At 38.5% G+C, this 21,030-nt stretch overlaps 1 protein-coding gene across 3 annotated transcripts in view; it reads right to left on the bottom strand.

The window, feature by feature from the left end:
- RNASEH2B (ribonuclease H2 subunit B) overlaps positions 1 to 21,030 on the bottom strand; it is a 71,252-nt gene that overhangs the window by 26,212 nt on the left and 24,010 nt on the right. For all 3 annotated transcript variants that reach the window (XM_032403083.1, XM_032403081.1, XM_032403080.1), the window contains exons 3-6: positions 19,923 to 20,030; positions 16,119 to 16,195; positions 11,895 to 12,009; positions 2,028 to 2,092 (exon numbers count right to left, since the gene is read on the bottom strand). In XM_032403083.1, coding sequence (XP_032258974.1) covers positions 2,028 to 2,092; positions 11,895 to 12,009; positions 16,119 to 16,195; positions 19,923 to 20,030 — 365 coding nt within the window. The remainder of the gene's footprint in view (positions 1 to 2,027; positions 2,093 to 11,894; positions 12,010 to 16,118; positions 16,196 to 19,922; positions 20,031 to 21,030) is intronic.

Here is a 21,030-nt window from a genome sequence, read left to right as displayed (position 1 = left end):
GGTGGGAATGCAAGCTGGTGCAGCCACTCTGGAAAACAGTATGGAGGTTCCTCAAAAAGTTGAAAATAGAGCTACCCTATGACCCAGCAATTGCACTACTGGGTATTTACCCCAAAGATACAAATGTAGTCATCCGAAGGGGCACATGCACCCTAATGTTTACAACAGCAATGTCCACAGTAGCCAAACTATGGAAAGAGCCTAGATGTCCATCAATAGATGAATGGATAAAGATGTGGTCTATATATATACAATGAAATATTATGCAGCCATCAAAAAAATGAAATCTTGCCATTTGCAATGACGTGGATAGAACTAGAGGGTATTATGCTAAGCAAAATAAGTCAGTCAGAGAAAGACAATTATCATATGATCTCACTGATATAAGGAATTTGAGAAACAAGGCAGAAGATCATAGAGGAAGGGAGGGAAAAATGAAACAAGATGAAACCAGAGAGGGAGACAAACCATAAGAGACTTAATCTCAGGAAACAAACTGAGGGTTGCTGGAGTGGATGGGGCGTGGGAGGGATAGGGTGGCTGGGTGATGGACATTAGGGAGGGTATACTATGGTGAGCGCTGTAAATTGTGTATGACTGATGAATCACAGACCTGTACCCCTGAAACAAATAATACATTATATGTTAATAAAAAAATTTCCCACTTCCTAGGAATTTAAGAAAAGAGACACAATCAATAAATATAAACGTCACTTTGCTATTCGTGACATTATCATTTGCTAAGGACAAAAACTAAATGGGGGCGCCCGGGTGGCTCAGTTGGTTAAGCGACTGCCTTCGGCTCCGGTCATGATCCTGGAGTCCCTGGATCGAGTCCCGCATCGGGCTCCCTGCTTGGCAGGGAGCCTGCTTCTCCCTCTGACCCTCCCCCATCTCATGTGCTCTCTCATTCTCTCTGTCTCAAATAAATAAATAAAATCTTAAAAAAAAAAAAAAAAAAAACTAAATGCCAAGATCCTTCTCAGCACTTACCCTGATTCTTCACCTACTACTAAGGCAAATGAAGGGTGAACCACAGGGACACTTTTAAAATCCTTCCACTATTTTGTATAGTAGGGGCCTAACTCTGCAAGGTTCCTTTCCATGTTTCTAGGTTCCCTGTGTGCCCCGTAACATGATATGACAAGCATGTTTTTACATACAAGATAGAGGAGAATCTTAGGAATCAGTACTATACTGGTATCCACTGACCTTGAAAAACTTTGTTATCAATAGACCCAGTCTGGTGAGATTCTTAATCAGTGTGTAAGTACACAATCTTAGACCAGTGGCTTTCAAAGTGGTTTGTTTGTTTGTTTCTACTATACCCACAGTAAGAAATATATAGCAACCCAATACTTAAACACATATATAAATATATGTTTCAAAGAATCATACTTAATACTTGTCCTTACTCTCTGCTATATTTTAATATATCCCATCCCATCCCATCCCATCCCAATCCCATTCCATTCCATTCCAAGAGAAATACTGGTTTTGACCCACTAAATCAATTTGGAAAACACTGCTCTAGACCTTATATTATTCTAGGATTTTAGGATCACTAAGATCCCTCAGGCAACCAGAAGCTGAGAGTGAGACACACTTCCTCTCAGCCTGAATCCTGTCTGCCTCAGCCCCCTGCCTTGCTGTGTGACCAACGTCAACCTCTGAGACAACAGCAGGACTGACAGCAGCCAATGTGCATCCCACCTCATATTACCTGGCGTGGAAGACTCAAATCTACATCACCAAGTAGTGAGAACTTCTTTTGTCCAGTGGTGAGGATCACGGGCAATGGGGATGCAGGTCAAAGGAAAACATCAGGCTAACTCCAGAGATACATGAGTTAGGGAGGATGAAAAGTAAGAGATTTCTTTCCATATTTGGATATCTTTACACAGTTTTTCTCCTTTAGCTGGATATACAAGATGGCCTTTGGATTCAGACTTAGCACCTTCTCTAAACAATTTTTAAAAGGAGCATTAAAACTTTTTCTGCTGTAAGGTATTGGAGATGTACTATACCTTTTTTTCCAGCCACTTTATTGTCTTCTCCTTGCTGTACTTGTAATATTTCTTTTTGTCTATTTCTGGATTAAAGAGAAAAAAACAGAAGAGTGTATTAAACAAAAAATAAATTCATAAGATATGTATATATACATATAAAATATCAACAACAATTAATGTTTCATAACAGTTTGTATTCTTGAAAAACTCAACTTATAAGCCTGAGAGCATACTTGAGAGGTTAAAAAAAAAAAATCCCCAAACAGAACTTGGGTGCCTCAGGTTTCATCCAAAAATTAAATGAATGGGAATTTAAGGAAATCATCAAATTTTACTAAGTTATCATCCCAAGGAGAAATTTTTTTTCTTTTCCTTTTATTACATCTATATGAGATGACAGATGTTAACTAAACTTATTGTGGTGATCATTTCATAATACCTGTGAGTCAAACCATCATGCCATACACCTTAAACTTAGACAATGATGTGTATTAATTACTTCTTAATAAAACTGGAAAAAAGTACACAAACAAATCTGTAGAAAATCTGTAATTTTTAAAACTCAGCAAATTAACATGCCAAGCAACCTTCATTTTTTTGAAATAATCTGAAGCTTAGCTCAGTGTTTTCAATGAGAGACTTCTTTTCTAAAATAAGAATGGAAATCCCAAGAAAGGAAACTGAAACTAAACAGATGCGTATGAAGTGCACTGCAGGCATTGAGGGAAAAAACCTTGTTAACTACTTGGTACTGTCCTGGTGGGATTAGCGAGAAAGAAGAAAAGATATGCCTATCTTTGAACACATTACCAGTATAACCGTAACTATATTTCAGGGGAATTTGGATTTACGACAGGCTTGACCTGGCCCTTAATGGGGATAAAACTTTCACCTCTTCTAAGTTATACTTCCTCCCCTCACAGTCCACCTAGCTTTACATACTGTGACACGAGGCGTTATTTCCTTGGTAACACTTCATTCATGGAGTTTTTTGCTTTCTATGCAATCGGCAGAGGCAGAGGCTTGCGGCTCCCAGCCTCCTGCCTCATGCAGGAGTGATCTTTGAGATCCCTGGAAATCTTAGGGCCAGATGCAAACTCCCCCCATGTGACTTTGCTACCCAGGTAGAATGACATTTTCTCTTTCCTCCATAATCGTTGCAGGAAATGGAAATGCTTATTCAGGGATCGTTTTCTGCAGTCTGTTACATCGCTTGCGTTCCACGAAATGGTTTATATGGGAGAAGGGCTGGCCTTAGCACCTGCATGTGTCGTCCCCGTTCCGGACTGCAGTTGTCAAAACTGTGGGCAATAGGAGGCATGATGGAGTGCGGACTGGGCTTCTGCACCCATCTCCTCAGGATGTGTCACTGGAATAATGAAGGAGAGACTGTTGCAAATGGCGTTGTCAGAGTTTGAGAACTCCAAGGGGCGACTGACGTCTGCTATGCGGGAGCCAGGGGCAAACCTGGGCAAACCTGGGCAAACAGCCTGCTGTGGAACCAAGGCAGGTGAGACTAGACTCAACTTCCCTGGAGACAGTGTCCCACCCATGTACAAAAATAAGGGGAATTCTAAGAGCACACAGCAATCACTCAATAAATGTACTCCACTGTGTGGGTTAAAACTTCTAAAGAAGCTCCATTCATTGCCTGAGATAAATCTTCAAAGAAGCTCAGCGTAGAGGTCTCTCCTAAGAAATCCAACCTAGACTCTTACTCACTTCTCTCTTGCCTCTTATGTCCACACTTCTTGAAAGAACGTTCTACAACCTGCCACAGTTTCCTTCCTCTCTCACACTCCCTGAGCACCTTGCAGACCCTTCCTTAATCCTCTTGCAAATGCTCTGTCAGAAGAAGTGGAGACCACAGCCTCTGAGCCATGCATACTGCCGGGGCTCCGACACACCCAGTGCACGGTGTCACCTGTTACACGAGATCATCCACACAAAGCCGAAAGCACAGCACCTGACACATAACAAATACTTAATATTACTTAAAAAAAGATTAAATGACAACTTGCTAATGATAATAGCATCAGAAACTAATGTATCTTCAAGCCTGTGTACGTTCTTTATATACATCTCTCACTGATGTTCAGAATGAATCTCAGGTGAAAACCACTGTTTGTCCCCACCTTAAACGACTGGGTTAGAGTGAAGTGAACTACATTGTCCAAAGTCACTGAGCCATTAAGCAGGGTACCAGACTCCTACTAGGCTAACTTCAGAGCTGCGGATCTGATGTTCATTTTATCAAGATCAATTAGGTCTTCACCCTTCTCAGTACTTTTGACCCTGTTCTTTGTGGGAAAAACTTCTCCTCCATGATTCTACAAAAACTTTTCCTCTTGGTTCTTTTAGGTCTCTAGTGACTTTTCCTCTGATTCTTTTTGGGCTCTGCTTCATCCTGCTCTGAGGCCAGGTGTACCTTTCTCTGGGGGTGAGTTCATTTTGTTTCAAGAAGACCAAATAACCCCAACCAGGAAGCCCAAAGCCCTGAGCTGAGGCTCTGTGCCTAAAGACAGACTGTTCATCTTCCTCCCAAACCATCCTCCCGGTCAACCAGGCTCCGATCTCAAAGCCATCACTTCCTCCTGCCTTGCTTCCCACATTCTATCACTGGATTCCAGCGTTACCTGGTGGGGGCCGTGGGGGAGGAAAAAACAAAACAAAATGAACAAACAAACAAACAAATGCCATGTCAGAAATGAGGAGGCTTAGCTTCTCATGGATCAGTAACTACTTCCATTTTTTTTTTTAAATCACCTTTATTTAGGAATAATGTTCATATGGTTAATATACCCATTTTAAGTGTACAATTTGAGGAGTTTGAACAAATGTATACATACGGTCATGTAACTATCACCCTAAACAAAAAGGCTGCTCTGAACATTCTTGCACAAGTCTTTGCATGGAGATGTGTTTTCATAAGTCTTGGGTAAATCCCTAGGAGTAGAATTACCGAGTCATAAGAAACTGTCAAGTGGTTATACTATTTTATGCTTCCACCAGCCAGGTAGGTGAGTTCCGGTAATTCCTCAACTTATTGTTTTTCCTTTTTATTTCAAGCCACTCTAGTGAATACTAATGATATTTCCTTGTGGTTTTAATTTACATTTCCCTGGTGACTAATGATATTGAACCTGTTTTCGTGTGCCTATGGGCTATTTATAAATCTTCTTTTGCTAAGTGTCTGTTCAAACTTTGTGCCGATTTTTTTTTTACTGGGTTGTATGTATATCATCTTATTACTGTGTTAAGAAAACTCTTTATATATTTGAGATACATATCTTTTATCAGATAGACCATGTAAACATTTTCTTCCAACCGTGGTTTATCTTTTCTTTTTTCTTAATGGTGTCTTTCAAAAAACAGAAGATACTAATTTTGATGAAATGTAATTTATGGTTACATTTATAATTTTTTTTTTATGGCTAGTGGATTTTATGTCCTAAGAAATCCTTGCCTATCCCCAAGGTCACAAAAGTTTTCTCTTATGTTTTCTTTTAGAAGTTTAATAGTTTCCATTTCTGCATGTAAATTAGTGATCCATTTTGAGTTAATTTTTTTTCTGTATGACTGTGAGGTGAGGGTTAACATTGTTTTTCATATGAATATCCAATTTTTCCAGATCATTTGTTGAAAAGACTATCTTTTCTCCCACTGAATTATCTTGACACTATGGAAAAAATTCAATTGACTATATAAGTGTGGGTCCACTTCTGGATTCTCTATTCTGTTCCCTTATCTATATATTTATCCTTATACCAATGCCACACTTTCTTGATTACTATAGCTCTAGAGTAAGTCTTGAAAGCAGATTGCTTAAGTTCTCCAACTTTGTTCTTCTTTTCCAAAATTGTTCTGGTTATTGCAGGTCTTTCGCAAATTCATATTAATTCTAGAATCAGCTCATCATTTTCTTCCCCCCCACTCCCTCCAAAAAAGTCTGATAGACATTACATTAAATCTATAGATCAGTTTGGAGAGAATGGACATCTTAACAATATTGAATCTTCAAATTCATGAACATGGTACATCTATTTATTTAATTCTTTAATTTCTCAGCAATGTTTTGTGAAATCCAGTGTACTGGTCTTGCACATACTGTGTTATATTTATTTCTAGGACATCATGATCTTTGATGATATTCTGAATATGTTTTTATTCCATTGTCCGATTGTTCACTGCTAGTATACAGAAATATAATTCATTTTTTATAAATTGACTTTTTATCCTGTTTATTAGTTATAGTAATTATTTTTTTGTAGACTCATTTGGGCTTTCTACATACATGTCCATATTGTTTATGAATAGAGATAGTTTCACTATTTACTTTCCAATCTGTATACCATTTATCTTTTTCTTGTTTTATTGAAACTGTTAGGACTCCCACTATAATGGTGAATAGAAGTGGTCAAAGCAGACATGCTTACCTTATACCCAATCATAGGGGAAAACTGTTCAGTCTTTTACAGTGAAGTATGATGTTAGCTTAGGTTTGTCATAGACACCCTTTTCCAGACTAAGGAAGCTCCCTTCTATTCTAATTTGCTGAGAATTTATGTTATGACTGAATTTTGTCAAATGATTTTTCTGCATCTATTGGGATTGTCATACAGTTTTTCTTTTGTCATGTGTAAATATGGTGAATTATGCAGATTGATTTTCTAATGTTCAACCAACTTTGCATTCCTGAGATAAATCCCACTTGGTTATAATATGTTATCCTTTTTATATATTTGATTTGCTAATATTTTATTAGGAATTTTTTAGTCTATGATCATAAGGGATATTGGCCTGGTTTTCTTTTTAAAATAATTTTGACTTTGGTATTGGGATAATCCTGGCTTCATAAAATTAGTTGGGAAATATTCCTTCCTCATCTAATTTCTGAAAGGATTTGAGTAAGTATCATTATTTGAGTATTATTTCTTTCTTAAAGTATGGCAGAATTCATCAGTGATGCTAATTGGGCCTGGAGGTTTTTTCCTAGGAAATTTTTAACTATCAATTTATTTCTAATTGAACAGTCCCTGGACAAGATGATCACTAAGAAATATCAAACTCGGATATCCCAGAATGCTACAAAAGGACCGAGTGCATGAGCTACTGCTTAATTTTGAAATTTACAAATTTTGATAAGTAAGGGGGTTCAAAATATTCATGAAGGCCACAGATTACCCAAAATTATGAAAAATACCATAACATGTTTGTTCGTGTCTTAAATTTAATATTTGCAAGAATTGGTGAGTTAGATAATATGTACATATGCTGGAAAGGTTTCTTTCCTTAATGTGTCTGGTGCCTATAAAACTGGTCTCAAACATCTGGAAAGATTGGGTTTACAAAATAAAGATGGAATAAAAGTGAGTCCACAATTAAATAACATGTTCAGCAATTGGGAAATCGGCTCACAATCCTGAATTTCCCTGATGTATTATTGAACAAACTGCCTAGAGCACATTTTCACATCTACTTTCTCAATGTTTTCCATAACAGAAACTCATATGGTCTCTTTTTTTTCCTGCCTCCTGGGGATAGAAACTTGGCAACTGTACTTGGGGTATTTTAATCAGGTAAGTTTTCCTGGCTCTTCCTGTTAATCACATCGGACAGCCTAGTGCAGCTTTGGCTTGCAGTATGAAACAGTGTTACACTCAAGACGAAGTTCATAACCCTTTATTAGGCCTTTCCCCTGTCATCCCTCCACTGAACGTGAGCTTCTTTGGCAAGAAACGTACTGAGCCCCAGAGCTAGCAAACACAGACACATCATTTCCTTCACTAATAAAGCAGGCAGTGCTAACTAAGGTCACGGTCATCGTCATTGGGATACAAACAATCGTGGCTGGGTTTACTCAGCAGGGATGAGGTGGGTAGGGGGAGGTTCTCATAAACCTAGCAGGCTTAACCAGATCTTTAATGCCACAGACTTTTGAGACAGCATCTGGAGTTTAATATCAAACCAGCTGGCTGGGGAATCTGAGTATTTCAGGGTTTGCTCTATCTGCAGAGTGCCTATGGAGAGAATGGACGTTAAAGACAATCAGCTCTCTCCTTTATCTTTGCTCCCTCTCATGGATACCACCTGACCACTCCTTAGCAGTCCTCTTTGTTTAATTTGAAAATCCTAGCAATAAAATACGGAGCGGAACCAAACAGTAACTCATAAATGGACAGTAAGCTAAATTTGAATAGGCAGCTGGGACCCAAGGCAATCGCTAAAAGAGGGGAATGGGTTCCTGAGAACAGAAAGCTCACTGCTGGGATGAGAAACTTGTCTTTTCCTTACGTTATCGTAGTTCTCTGTCTTCTTTCCTGACTCTCTCTTTTTGCCTCACAAAGGGAAATTATGAAGATGGGATATACAAGATTTTTTTTAAAAATAAGTTTCTATCTTTGCATGAGATACCACCTAACAATTCTACCCAAGTCTTCTGGAAGTGTTACACAGTTGCAAGAAGGAGAGGAAAGAGTGGTTGTCAGACAAGGGTTCCAGTTCTGGTTCCCCACTTCTACTTCTGTGATGCTAGTCCAGTAACTTCACCTCTTTGAGCCTAGGTCTCCTCATTTGTAAAAATGCAGGTTGTAACAATAACGAGAGGGAATTACTGTAAGGATACAATAACGTATGTAAAATACAGGTGATACATAATTTCTCATTAGATAGTAGATATTTTTATTATTACCTGATTATCCCCATTCTACTTAAACCACTTCAATATATATTTAGCAATGGACCATCAAACAGATGCGTACGGGTGTGCCCAGTACTTACACATCAACAAAGAATTAATAATTTCTAATTCAGAAGCCTTAATAGTACTAATATTTACTGAGCATTTACTATATATCCAGTACTCTTTGGGCATTGATTTACTTGTATTACATCATTTAATTCCAGAAGCATCTCTTTATGGTAGATACCAGAGACTATTAGCTGCAATATTTAAATAATGTTCACATCCCGGTCATTCAATAATCTCAACACTATAAAGGTGAGAAAATAAAAGCTTTATTTTATGATCTAGAACAATTTTGCAAAGTACTAATTATAACATATGGGGGATACTCTCAACCCTTCAAACTCTTCATCTTACAGACCAAGGATGCTGAAAATCTGATTTCTTCAAAACTATACGGCAAATATACTTTTAATTTTCCTTGCATGCCATCAGATCCTGAGATCAGATTACCAGACTGTTCTTAAAGAAGTTCTTTCCCAAAAAAGATATGAAGCAAATATAATGAAATATAAACCTTTGTTGATTATTGGGTCGAGTACAAATAATATTTGCAGTTTTTTATCTGAATTTTTTGTATCTTTAATTTTCTTAACTAAAATAATTGTTTTACTGGCCCATGTACTTTCATTTTCAAAGCAGATATGTTATCAGCCTATATACATTCCAGGTTTCTAAACACTCTTAGCCTTAAATTTTTCTTTCTTTCTTTTTTAATGATAGTAAGGCAAAACATAAAGTGATAATTCAGATTAAATTTCATATAGTAAAAGATGTATGCAATTTTCTCTAAAAGTCTTGACAGTTTCTTCATAATTAAATTCTTCCCCTAATAAATGACACTCTGTAAATCTTACAATAATGGAAGGTTTAAAAACAAAACCAAAAATTTTAAAAACAAGAAAAAAAAAGAAATTGTAGGATCTCTTCTATCTCTTAAGTGTGCTTCACCCTCAAAAAGACCTCTTTATTAAAATGCACATAAACAATCTCACATTACTTGCCTTATCCCTTAACCCAGAGCACAAATATGTGAAATATTTTCTTTATGTCAGTTCTGTATACAAGGACAGCATACTGAGATAGACATCTTTTCCCATGAAGATCCAAAGGGAAATTCATAGTATTTTGAAGTTTATTTAGAGCTGGTCAAACAAGATAAGCGCAGGCCATGCACTTTCTATTTCAGCAGAACTTCCAACTGTTAAGCCATGTTGAGGAGTGACAGAGATTAGGACAGGAGTTCAGATAATGATTTAATCAATGGTCAGGGGTTCCGTGTGAAAGAAGGAAGGAATGAGAGGGAGGGAAGTTCTTGCTTTGAACCGCAGGCTGGTTTGTTAGGTTTGTTAGGCTAAGCTAACAAATGCCGGTGCATTAACACCATTTCTCAATCTGGGTTTCTGGGTTTGGGTTTAAGACAACTGTTCTTTGTACAGCTCATGTAAGCATTTGGGATAATGAATTCATTGCATTTTCAATTTACATTAGCTTGGCAAAATTAAAATGACTTGTACTTATTCCTCATTATTTAAGCTTTCAAAAATGGCTATGAGCTACTTCATTTGTTCACCCACAAAAAGACTGTTATCTCCTCCAAGCTCAGCATCAGGGAATGTCTTTAATGGGACTGTTTTGATAAAACCTTGGTGCCACATTCCATATCCAAAATGAAGCTCTAAGCCTGGCCAAGGGTGAATTTAGTTGAACCTAAAATGTAAAATGCAGTCAGTGAGGTTCTCCCCTTTCCCACTGTAAGCTTACACTTCTTGGAACCACCACTTTCTTGGGCTCAGAACTGTCACGGTTGCCAAACTGACCATGAACAACCACAGCTCATCAGCCCATTGTTTTGGTTCCCATACTCCATGTCCATATTAACCCTGAAACTACCTGGATGACTTTTTGGAGACACAGATGCTAAGTTTGTATAGTGTTTCTAACTTAACAAGACATACTTACATACACTGCCTCACTTCCTTCTCTCAGAAGTCAAATGAATAGTATCTACTACTCCTCTCTTCAGTACCCCCAGCCTGCTCTTCCCACCTGTGTCTCCAGGAGGCCACCGCCACTGCGGGTCAGGGCACAACTCAACAGTCATCCTTGACTCCTCCTCCTTCTTGACTACCGCCCAACCCCGAATGAGGCTGGTTCTACCTCTCGGGGCTACTTTCTGCTAGTTCCAGGTGCTAAGCTCAGGCTACCATCATTCCTGCCTAGACCACTGCAGCAGCCTCCGTGGACCCGGCCTTAGATTCTCCAATAGGTTTTTCACATTATAGCTCTTCCCTGCTCAAACTCTGCTGACACTCCACTACCATTAGACAAAGTCAGACACACATCAGGCCCTTCATCATCTGAACCCTTGCCCTGCATTCCCACCCCTTTCCTTCCTTACCAACCTAAATGCATCCTTGGCATCCTATACTCTGGCTAACCTGAACTCCTTAGAGCTTCCTATACATGATGAACTTTCCCATATATCCTTGCCTCTGTTATGCTGCTACTCTGACTTATCCTTCAGGGCTCCACTTAGAGGTCATTTCACCCGGGAGAGCAACACCATAGCCAACTACCTGCACTCCCCACCTGCGAGGTTATAAACCTGTCCTGTGCATCCCCAGAGAACCAGGAGTTCACTTCTGTTACTTTCCGCTGTCATTGCCCTATTTGCATTTGTCCCCTATAGACTCAAAGCTTACTGAGGGAAAGGATAATGTCTTATTTATAATTAGTTTAACTCTAGTGCTCAACATATGCTTCTTAGTAGACACTCAATAAACACTTCTTGATTCAATGAAGGTATAGGCTTTATGTAATTTTACAATGAGAAATCTGAGGTAGAAAGCAGTCGAGGAACTTAACTGAAGTCACATACTTAGTTCAAAGAAGAGCTGAGACCAAAGCCCAAGCCTCATGATCCCTGGCCTTGTGGGAGATAGGCCACTGTATTCCACTGGTTAGAATTTCTAAGACTGAATAGTCCAATGCAATAGAGGACTAGCACTGATGAGTGGAAGCAAGTCTGAATGACAGCTTCCCTTCCGACTGGCATAGAACAAGCCTTCCATTCAGTGGGGCAGGTGCCCAGCCTTTCCAGCAGCCATAAGCCTGATTTAAAAGGCCACATACTCTACCTTTTTCCTCTGTCACATGTCGAAGTAACTTCTCAAGATCAGGAAGTTTCAGCAACAAGATGCAATTTGGAAACATGTCATCCACCACAACTTGCTCTAGGGGCTGGAACTTTCCCTGAAAGAAGACTTCAGTCAGAATGCAAGCACTCCAGTCAGCAAACTCATACATTATAAAAAAGAAAAAGATACATCATCTCATAGCTGGATCTTTAAACTAAGTTCAAAGCCACTTGTCTCACCTAAGGAACCCCTCAACTGGGATAGGCTCCAGAACTGACTCTCAGCTCCCTCTAGGAAGCTCTTGAAAGCACTGGGGTTCCAAACAGTGTACCACCCATATCAAAAGTACAGTCACGGGTGCGGGGGGAGTTCTGGAAGAGCGCTAGAAGCCATAGAAGCTTGTGGAGATGGTAGAGATTGCATTGGGCTGGTCCAACCCATTCAGTGTGTGGGAAAGGATATAAAGCTGAGGTCACAGAGCAGGAGTCCTGATCATCACTCAGGAATAAGCCCAGATCACACACAGAGCAAACAGCTTCCCTCCCTATCCTTACCCCAGGGCTGAAGGAAGCAATACTACAGCAAGGAGAAAATTACCAAAATGAATCTGCTCCTGCCAGAGCTGTCTGATAATGCTTCCAAATGTAGACCACGATAAAATAAAAGATAGCCAGAGGGATAAGTACAAGGAAGCTGCACACATATTAAATCAGGCTCATCTACAGAGGTGGGTAAGGCCTGGAAACCAATGGGCCAGAATTCAGAACATAGGAATTCAGAACATTCTTCTTCCCAATCAGGTTATTTTTACTTAATTGTGCAGGAGCATGGAGGGGTGAAGTCTGTCTAAATGATAAGTTCCCTGACTTGGGGATACGGACTTTATAAAATGTGTGGTTCTGCCCATGTCCCACTTCTAGCTCACTCTGCTTTTCTGTTTTAGCGACAACTCCATGAAGACAAAGAAACCATCTGATCAGTTTTCTTTCTGCAAATGCAGTTTTATTTGGTTTGAAGGGTGAAATCTCATTCATTCAGTAGCATGTGTGAAAGCTCGTCATACTTTGTTAAGTCAACAAATGGTAAGAAATGCCTCAATTTCAATGCTGTCTTTTTCCTTCAGATAGTAAGAATAATCCACAGATTTTCCAAATCTTCTTGTCTTTAGATATCTACCTTAATCTATATTCTATCATGGTCAACAAATATTTTAAATATTTAGCAATTTAAAACAATAATTATATACAATGGACTGCCACACAGTTATAATATAATAATTTCATAATTAACTAATATTTCATTCTCACTTTCTTTACCATATATACCCAAAAAGGAAATGCAATAAGCAACTTGCTTTGAATATAAAGTTAGTAACAGTTGGGATAGCTAGAAAGAATTTTTCTGAGATTAAAAAAGACTAGGTCAACCTTTCAAAAGTGCATACCAATATTCTTTAACTCAGTAGGAAAAGATCATGTGTAAAATGCAGGGAAGGAAATACCTAAATGTCATGAGTTATTTTATAGGGTACTTCAAGTATTTGAGAAGAAAAAGTAAGATGGTTTACAATGAAAGCCAACCACCACTTTGAGCAGGATTTCTGCTTCATTCTGTGTCTGTCGACCTGAACCAGCCCTCAGGACTCCCAGAGGGCCAGGGTGAGGGTTAATTCGCCACAGTCATGGTCTCAGTGGGACACAGGGAAACAACTCCACAACATGGGGGGAAGGGCTTTAAATGTGCATCATTATGGGAGCTAAGGCCGGTTGGTGACTTTCTCTCTGTTAATGTATCCTAGAAAACTAATGGGAGCCAACTGAAGTATTCAACTGAATACTACCAGATCCTTGCTTCTGGTGGTGACCAGCCCATCTCCGTTCATTAGAGACGAAGACTTACTGGCCTCGCCGCTCATACACCTTAAATACGCTGGCTCCATGGTAGCTTCCAGATAATGAGCACCATGAATGAAGTAAGGAGTAAAACTTCACCAATCTACACTAACAGACAGAGGATATAGGAAAGGAGGGAAATAAAAGAAGCTAAGCTGCATCCGGAGAGAGCATGACTTAAAGTTTGAAGTCTGTTTTATTGCTTTCCATTTTTACAGCAAATTAAACTGAGGTACCCACCATATGGAAGTTTTGGAAATCTGGTCTAAGGACTAAATAAGATGAGCCCATAAACATTTAAACTATAAGCAAACAGGGTACGAAAACCCAGATTATTCTAAGCAGTTTAAATAACACTGATTCCTTAAAATTGTTAATTTGCAGATTTTCAAACGGTGGTTGGTAGATGCCTGGGAGTCTCTAACACCCTTTCAGGGGGTCCAGAGCTCAAAACTATTTTCACAACAATGCTAAGATGCGATCTGCATTTTCACTGTGCTGACATTTGCATGGCCAAGGTGGGTGGAACTGCAGGCTCCTTCGCACCAGTCATGGCCACGGCACCGACCTGTCCTACAGCTCCTGTGCTCTTCACTGCCCAGCGGGGCAGTTAAAAAAACAAAACAAAAGCCATGTCACTTAAGGATATCCTTCATCAAGAAGTAAAAGCAATTACTGTTAGTTAAACCTTGACCCTGAGTGCAAATCTTTTAAATATTCCGTGTGTTAAAAGGGATGCTAAAGCCCTTCTGCCGCTACCCAGGTGCAGTGATTACCACAAGGAAAAGTGCCTGCGTCACTGAGTCAAGAGCAGAAATAACTACTTTTTTGTGGGATACCATTTTTAACCGAAAAAACCATTACAGACTAGGGCTGTTCAGACTTGGGTATTTGGCAGAATATAAAAGAAGTGAACCTGTGACTTCAAGGAAAAGACTGAAAGTACTTGCAGCCAATGATACAATTTTAACTTCCAAGCAAAAATTAGAATTGTAGAAAAGTTGTATCGGCTGCTATGAGAGCTTCCCAAAATATAGTTTTCTGATGAGGTCAGTGGTGATATTAACAAAGGAGAGGGAGAGAGAGAGAGAGAGAGAGAAATGAGGTGTGTCAACATTTGGAAGATCTGCAGAAATCAGTGAAACAATATTTTCCAAATGACCAATGCATGATATTACAAAGTCATACACGGGTAAAAAATCCATTCTCAATGCAAGACAGACCAATGGATTTTCATGTAAACAGAGCATGGGAAATTCATTGACAGGGTTTCAGATTCCACATTGCAATGAACTTTTAAGAAATCACTACCCCTTGTTGATTTTTAGAGTAGTATCAAAGAATATACGCAATTGTCTGAAAGAGTTATTATACTATTCCTCCCTTTTCTGACTACATATCTGTGTGAGGCTGCATATTCTTCATCTACTTCCACGGAAACAATACATGGAAACAGACTGAATGCAGAACCAGATATGAGAATCTAGATGTCTTTGATTCAGCCAGACATTAAGAAGATTTGCAAAAATGGAAAACAGTGCCATGCTCTTCACTGAATTTTGTTGTGTGTTTCATTGAAAACATGTTATTTATGTTAACATGTAATGGTCTCATTATTTTTATTTCAAAATAAATTAACAAAACTATTTTTAAGTTTCTCGGTTTTAATTTCTAATGTAGTAAATATTGATAGATAAAACCCACAGGAACAAAAACATTTTGGGGATCCTTAAACATTTTCAGGATTGTAAAGGTATCTTGAAACCAAAATGTTTTAGAACCTCTGGCTGAAACGATTACTGTTAATGAACTCTGTCTTTATATTGGAAGGGTAAATTTCATCTAACTGGGATTCCTTAAGTCTCAAGTACAGCTTCCCCATGAATGAGCTTTTACTAGGCACACCCCAGTTTACCTATTTAATAGTCTCACAGAAAGAAGAAAATAAGTCTTTCCTTTCTTAAGGCCCGAGGTCAGTTTCAGTTTCTTAACATTTGTATTGTATTTTCAAAACGAATGAGTACTTAGTGATAAAATTTTCATAATTAGGCTTTTTCTCAAACAAGTAAGGCATGTGGCATGGAGGCCTAGGCCATTCTCAGAAGTCACAGGTAAACTAGTCAGAGATGAGTGCTGGTTCTCAGGTCTGTGTCGGTCCTCTAATCCATCCCAGCACATGTTCTAGACCAAATCTACCAACCTGAATCAAATTAAATTACATCTGAATTGTGGGGAATCTACATTTGGGTCATTAAAAGGAGAGAGAGAAGATCAAGCAAAAAGCGATCTATTCTGTTCCCTCACTGTTAAAGTCCCAAACAGGGAAACTCACCTCTTTATCAGCCTTTCTGAGGTAGTGGAGAAGCAGAAATAGAGGGTCCATGGGTGTGGCAAAGTGGAGAAGACCTCCTACAGATTAAAAAGAGAACAAAAAGAATTAAATGTCTTGGAAAGACAACTTATTTCATCTTAATCCCAATGTGGAAACCATTCCTTGAAAAATATATGTGAAATTCCAAATTCAGAAGCTCTTCTTACATAGGCACAAGATTTACATGACGCTTTCGAAAGGCAGAATGTGCTATAGTAAGTGTAGTCACCATCTGTCACCAAACAACATTATTACAATCTTATTGACTGTATTCTCTATGCTGTACTTTTCATTTCTGTGACTTATTTATTTTACAACTGGAAGTCTGTACCTTTTAATCTCCTTTATCTATTTCAGCCACTCCCCAACCCACCTTCCCTCTGGCAATCACCAGTTTGCCCTCTGTATTTAAGAGTCCTTTTTTGGGGGGGGGGGGGCACCTGCGTGGCTCAGTCGGTTAGGCATCTGCCTTTGGCTCAGGTCATGATCAGGGGGGCCTGGGATTGAGCTCTATGTTGGGCTCCCTGCTCAGTGGGGAGTCTCTGTGTCCCTATCCCCAACTCGTGCTCTCTCTCAAATAAATAAAAAAAAAATTTTTTTAAAAATTGAGTGTTTTTTTGTTTCTTTTGTGTTGTTTGGTTTCTTAAATTCCATTTATGAGTGAAATCATATGGTATTTGTTTTTCTGTCTGACTTATTTCATTTAGCATTATACCCTCTAGGTCCATTCACGTTGTCACAAATGGCCAGATCCCATTCTTTTTTTTATGGCTGAATAGTATTCCATTGTGTGTGTATATATATATATATACACATGCAAGGGAAACAAAAGCAAGGGAAACAAAAGCAAAAGCAAAAATGAACTATTGGAACTACACCAAAAAAAAAAAGATTTGTACAGTGAAGGAAACCATCAACCAAATGAAAAAGCAACTATTGAATGGAAAAAGGTATTTGCAAATGATATAGCCAATAAAGGGTTAATACCCAAAATACATAAAGAACTTACACAACTCAACACCAGAAAAACAAATAATTTGATTAAAAAATGGGCAGAAGACCTGAATAGACATTTTTCCAGAGAAGACATACTGATGGCCAACAGACCCGTGAAAAGATGTTCAACGTCACTCATCATCAGGGAAATGCAAATCAAAACCACAATGAGATATCACCTCACACCTGTCAGAATGGCTAAAATCCAAAATACAAGAAATAACAAGTGTTGACAAGGATGCAGAGAAAAAGGAACACTTGTGCACTATTGGCAGGAATACAAATTGGTTCAGCCACTGTGGAAAACAGTATGGAGGTTCCTCAAGAAAGTAAAAATAGAAATACCATATGATCCATTAATTCCACTACTGGGTATTTATCCAAAGAAAATGAAAACACTAATTCAAAAGAATATATGCACCCTGATGTTTATTGCAGCATTATTTACAATAGCCAAGGGATGGAAACAATCTGTTTACTGAAGGATGAATGAATAAAGAAGATATGAAATATTTAGAAATCATTTTTTTTATTATGTTATGTTAGTCACGGTACAGTACTTCATTAGTTTTTGATGTAGTGTCCCATGATTCATTATTTGCGTGTAACACCCAGTGCTCATTGTAATACGTGCCCTCCTTAATAGCCATCACCGGGCTAACCCATCTCACCATCCCCTCCCCTCTAAAACCCTCAGTTTGTTTCCCGGAGTCCATAGAAATCATTTTTAACAGAGGTCCTCCCACCACCCCCAAAAAAGGCAAGAGTTGGGGGAAATATTGACAGAATGTGAACCAGACAAACATCAGGAGAACTGTATGTATAAGTTTATCTATAAAGCTGCAGTAAAATGTAATTTCCTATGCATTTGAGGATGAAGCTATGGGCAAGCAATATTATTCTCTCCAAACATAACTCTTTCTATAGTCTGTGGGTTCACAGCTTAGAATTGCCAATGATTCAAAACTCAGAAGGTGGTTCCCCACCTGAGACCCTACCTTATCCAAACCTTACCTTATCCTCCTACTCCCTAAGGAAAAGGCAAGAGGAAAGAAGTCTAACAAGACTGAGTATAAGGAACAGGAAACTCTGTAGTAAGATTAATGGTACATCCAGGCTAAAAGGAAAAAAGGCAAATCAAACAAACTAGCCTATTTATTCCCCACTATTCTTTCCTCTATCGCAGCCCCTCCAATCATCCCCGACTCCTTCTTCCATGGAGGTGAACCAGAAGAGATATTTCATCAAATGGAACAATAAACAATTTCTTTATCTTCATACTTATTTTGGTTTCAGGAAACATATGTACTTACTTTTATTCCCTAAAAGAGCAACCTACCTATACGGCCAAGAAATTCTAACCTTAAATTATATATATGATTCCATTTTATAGTAAGTAAAAAAAAAATTAAGAAAGTAATTTTGTAGTTGATTATTTTTTTAAAAGTAGAAGAGAAACTTATGAGAACAACCTATCAGAATCTCTAAGCTCATTTTATAGGAGGCATCCATGATAGAAATTAGGAACAGGTTTCTAGGTCTGAAAACAATATCCTGGTGGCTATTCTTAAAAGCAGCTCTTTCTTCAAGGCTAAGTTTAAAAAGAAGACAATGATGAAAAAAGCAGGCACCTTTGCTATGAACGTAAAACCACTTGAATAAATAAGGTCTATTAAAAAGAAAAAAAAAAGCAGGTACCAACTCAGACAGTCCAGGAGAGGTGATCAATCACTGCCTCCCAATATTTCCCAGTTTCATCTGGATATTACTGTGTCTATCTAGCTAAACCAGTTGCAAGTGTATTACGTTAGAAGTTAGAACTCTCATATATTGCCAAATGAATAAGCATAGCAGCGACAATAAAAGGGAATACACATACTTTCCACCTGCCAGACTATATACACAGTCTGCCATTGCATTTTGGCAACTGAAAGCCATTTCAAGTATTCTCATGCACATAGGTATATGAAATTTATCACCAGCAATAAACTCTTGTTCTGGAATGTCTTAGAAGAAAGACAAAGTGGCCTTTCTACATTGGCACTAAGTGGAGACATACACAGTCAACAGAAAGCAGAGGGCTTACAAAGAAATAGAAAATACTCTCTGGAAACAATGAGAAAATAGGCAGAGGGAATGCAGAATGCCTCAACTATCCCTGACTCCCCCTCACCTCCCCGACTCCTTGAACCATCAGAACATGCAGTATCCTTTTTCCTTCTGAGTCAACACTGCCCCCAAATTAGAGGAACATTAAAAGAACCAGAACTCTGGTGTTGGATGTGTGTGCTGGGGGGGGGGGTATAGAGGTGGGGGCAGTAGTAATTTATATGACAACACATTAAAAAATCTTTGTTATATTCTATTTTATTTTAGAAGCATATCCATTTGCCAAGAAATAAGATGTTAAACCTTGAAGATCCTCAAAAGTGTCTAACAGAAGAACAAAGAGTCCCCAGTCCACACAATGTATGTTCCCGTGTTAGAAAGATCACCTAATTTCTGACTAAGGGCGCATCTGTGTTTTAGGAGACCAAGTGGAGTTACTAGCTTAAATTTTCCTACTATCTAAGATACGTAGATAATTAATTTAAACTTGCTCAAACTATCCTTCCTTTCCCCTTGATTAAACCCTACTCTGATGCCAAGGAAGGCTAAGACACGGACCAGACTCCAAACTGGGCAGACAGGCCTGCACCCCTATGCATGAAGGATGGAAAAGCTAGAGTATGTGTTTAGTTAATGGAAATATATACACTAGTCACTTACCTGATTGGACTGATTGATTTATAAACCAAGAATGGTGTTTTTCCTTGAAAATTTTTATTTCAAACAGCTGCTGTAGACACATATTGAACAAGTAAATGGTTCCTTCCCCTGTTAAGACAAATCTGTTTTTTATTTTTAAGTTTTCACACACACACACACACACACAAAATCAAAAGACTGTCCAATAGTTCTGAGGAATGTTCCTAATATGGACATAAACATACATAGATATATTCTATACAAACTGACTCTCAGGAAAGTTCACAGCTATTACATACAGATGCTTGTTTTCCAGCTCTATAATCCTCACTGAACTTAAACCAATAAATAAAAAAAAGGGCAAATCATTCATCTTAACTGCTACAAAGCCTCTCATTGAATCCTCCATTAGATCTCAAGGGGAAACCCATTCTTAAACTACCCAAACCTAATGCTTCAGTCAGATGAACTGAGCTGGCATGTGGCTCCCTGTCACCAGAGGGCCCAAGAGAGGGACAGGGCCTGAGGGCCAGCTCTAAGTGAGAAAGGCAAGGGCCCTTCGAGGCATGAAATTTTTTTCTAACCACAGCACTATCAAGGACCCTGAGTTTGAATCTATGTGTACCACATGCTGTGCATGTGCCCTCAGGGAAGTTATGTAAACCTTTCTGTGCCTCTGTTTCCATATCTGTAAAATGGGAGCAATAGGGAACCTACCTCACAGGTTTTTGTAAGGATCAGAAAGGCAGAACACATGTAAAGTTCCTAAAACAGTACTCGGCTCATAGTAAATGCTCAGCAAATGTTAGCCTTTATTTTTCCACAGTCAATGTGGTAAATGCAAACATTTGTTCCTCTGTTGTTTATGGACATTTAGATAAAACAGAAATTGTACAAGAAGCCTACCTTTACTTTCATTAAATGCTTTACAACCTTTACTGCTACCTAAAACTTCTCTTGAAAAAATTTGCTTGCCTCAATTTAGTCTTAACGTAAAATTAGAAGTTCCAGATAATATGAATTTTCAATTCAAATTCAATTCCATTTTGAGGAAAAGGAAACTGGAAGAAGCCAGGAATTTTTGCCTTTCTTGTGGCTTCTATTTATGTCTGTCCATCAACAACGATAA

The sequence above is a fragment of the Phoca vitulina genome, unplaced genomic scaffold, assembly GCF_004348235.1.
Source record: "Phoca vitulina isolate PV1807 unplaced genomic scaffold, GSC_HSeal_1.0 scaffold5, whole genome shotgun sequence".
Classification (NCBI taxonomy): Eukaryota; Metazoa; Chordata; class Mammalia; order Carnivora; family Phocidae; genus Phoca; species Phoca vitulina.
Note: the sequence above shows the minus strand (reverse complement) of the source record. Positions and strands in the feature narration are given on the sequence as shown.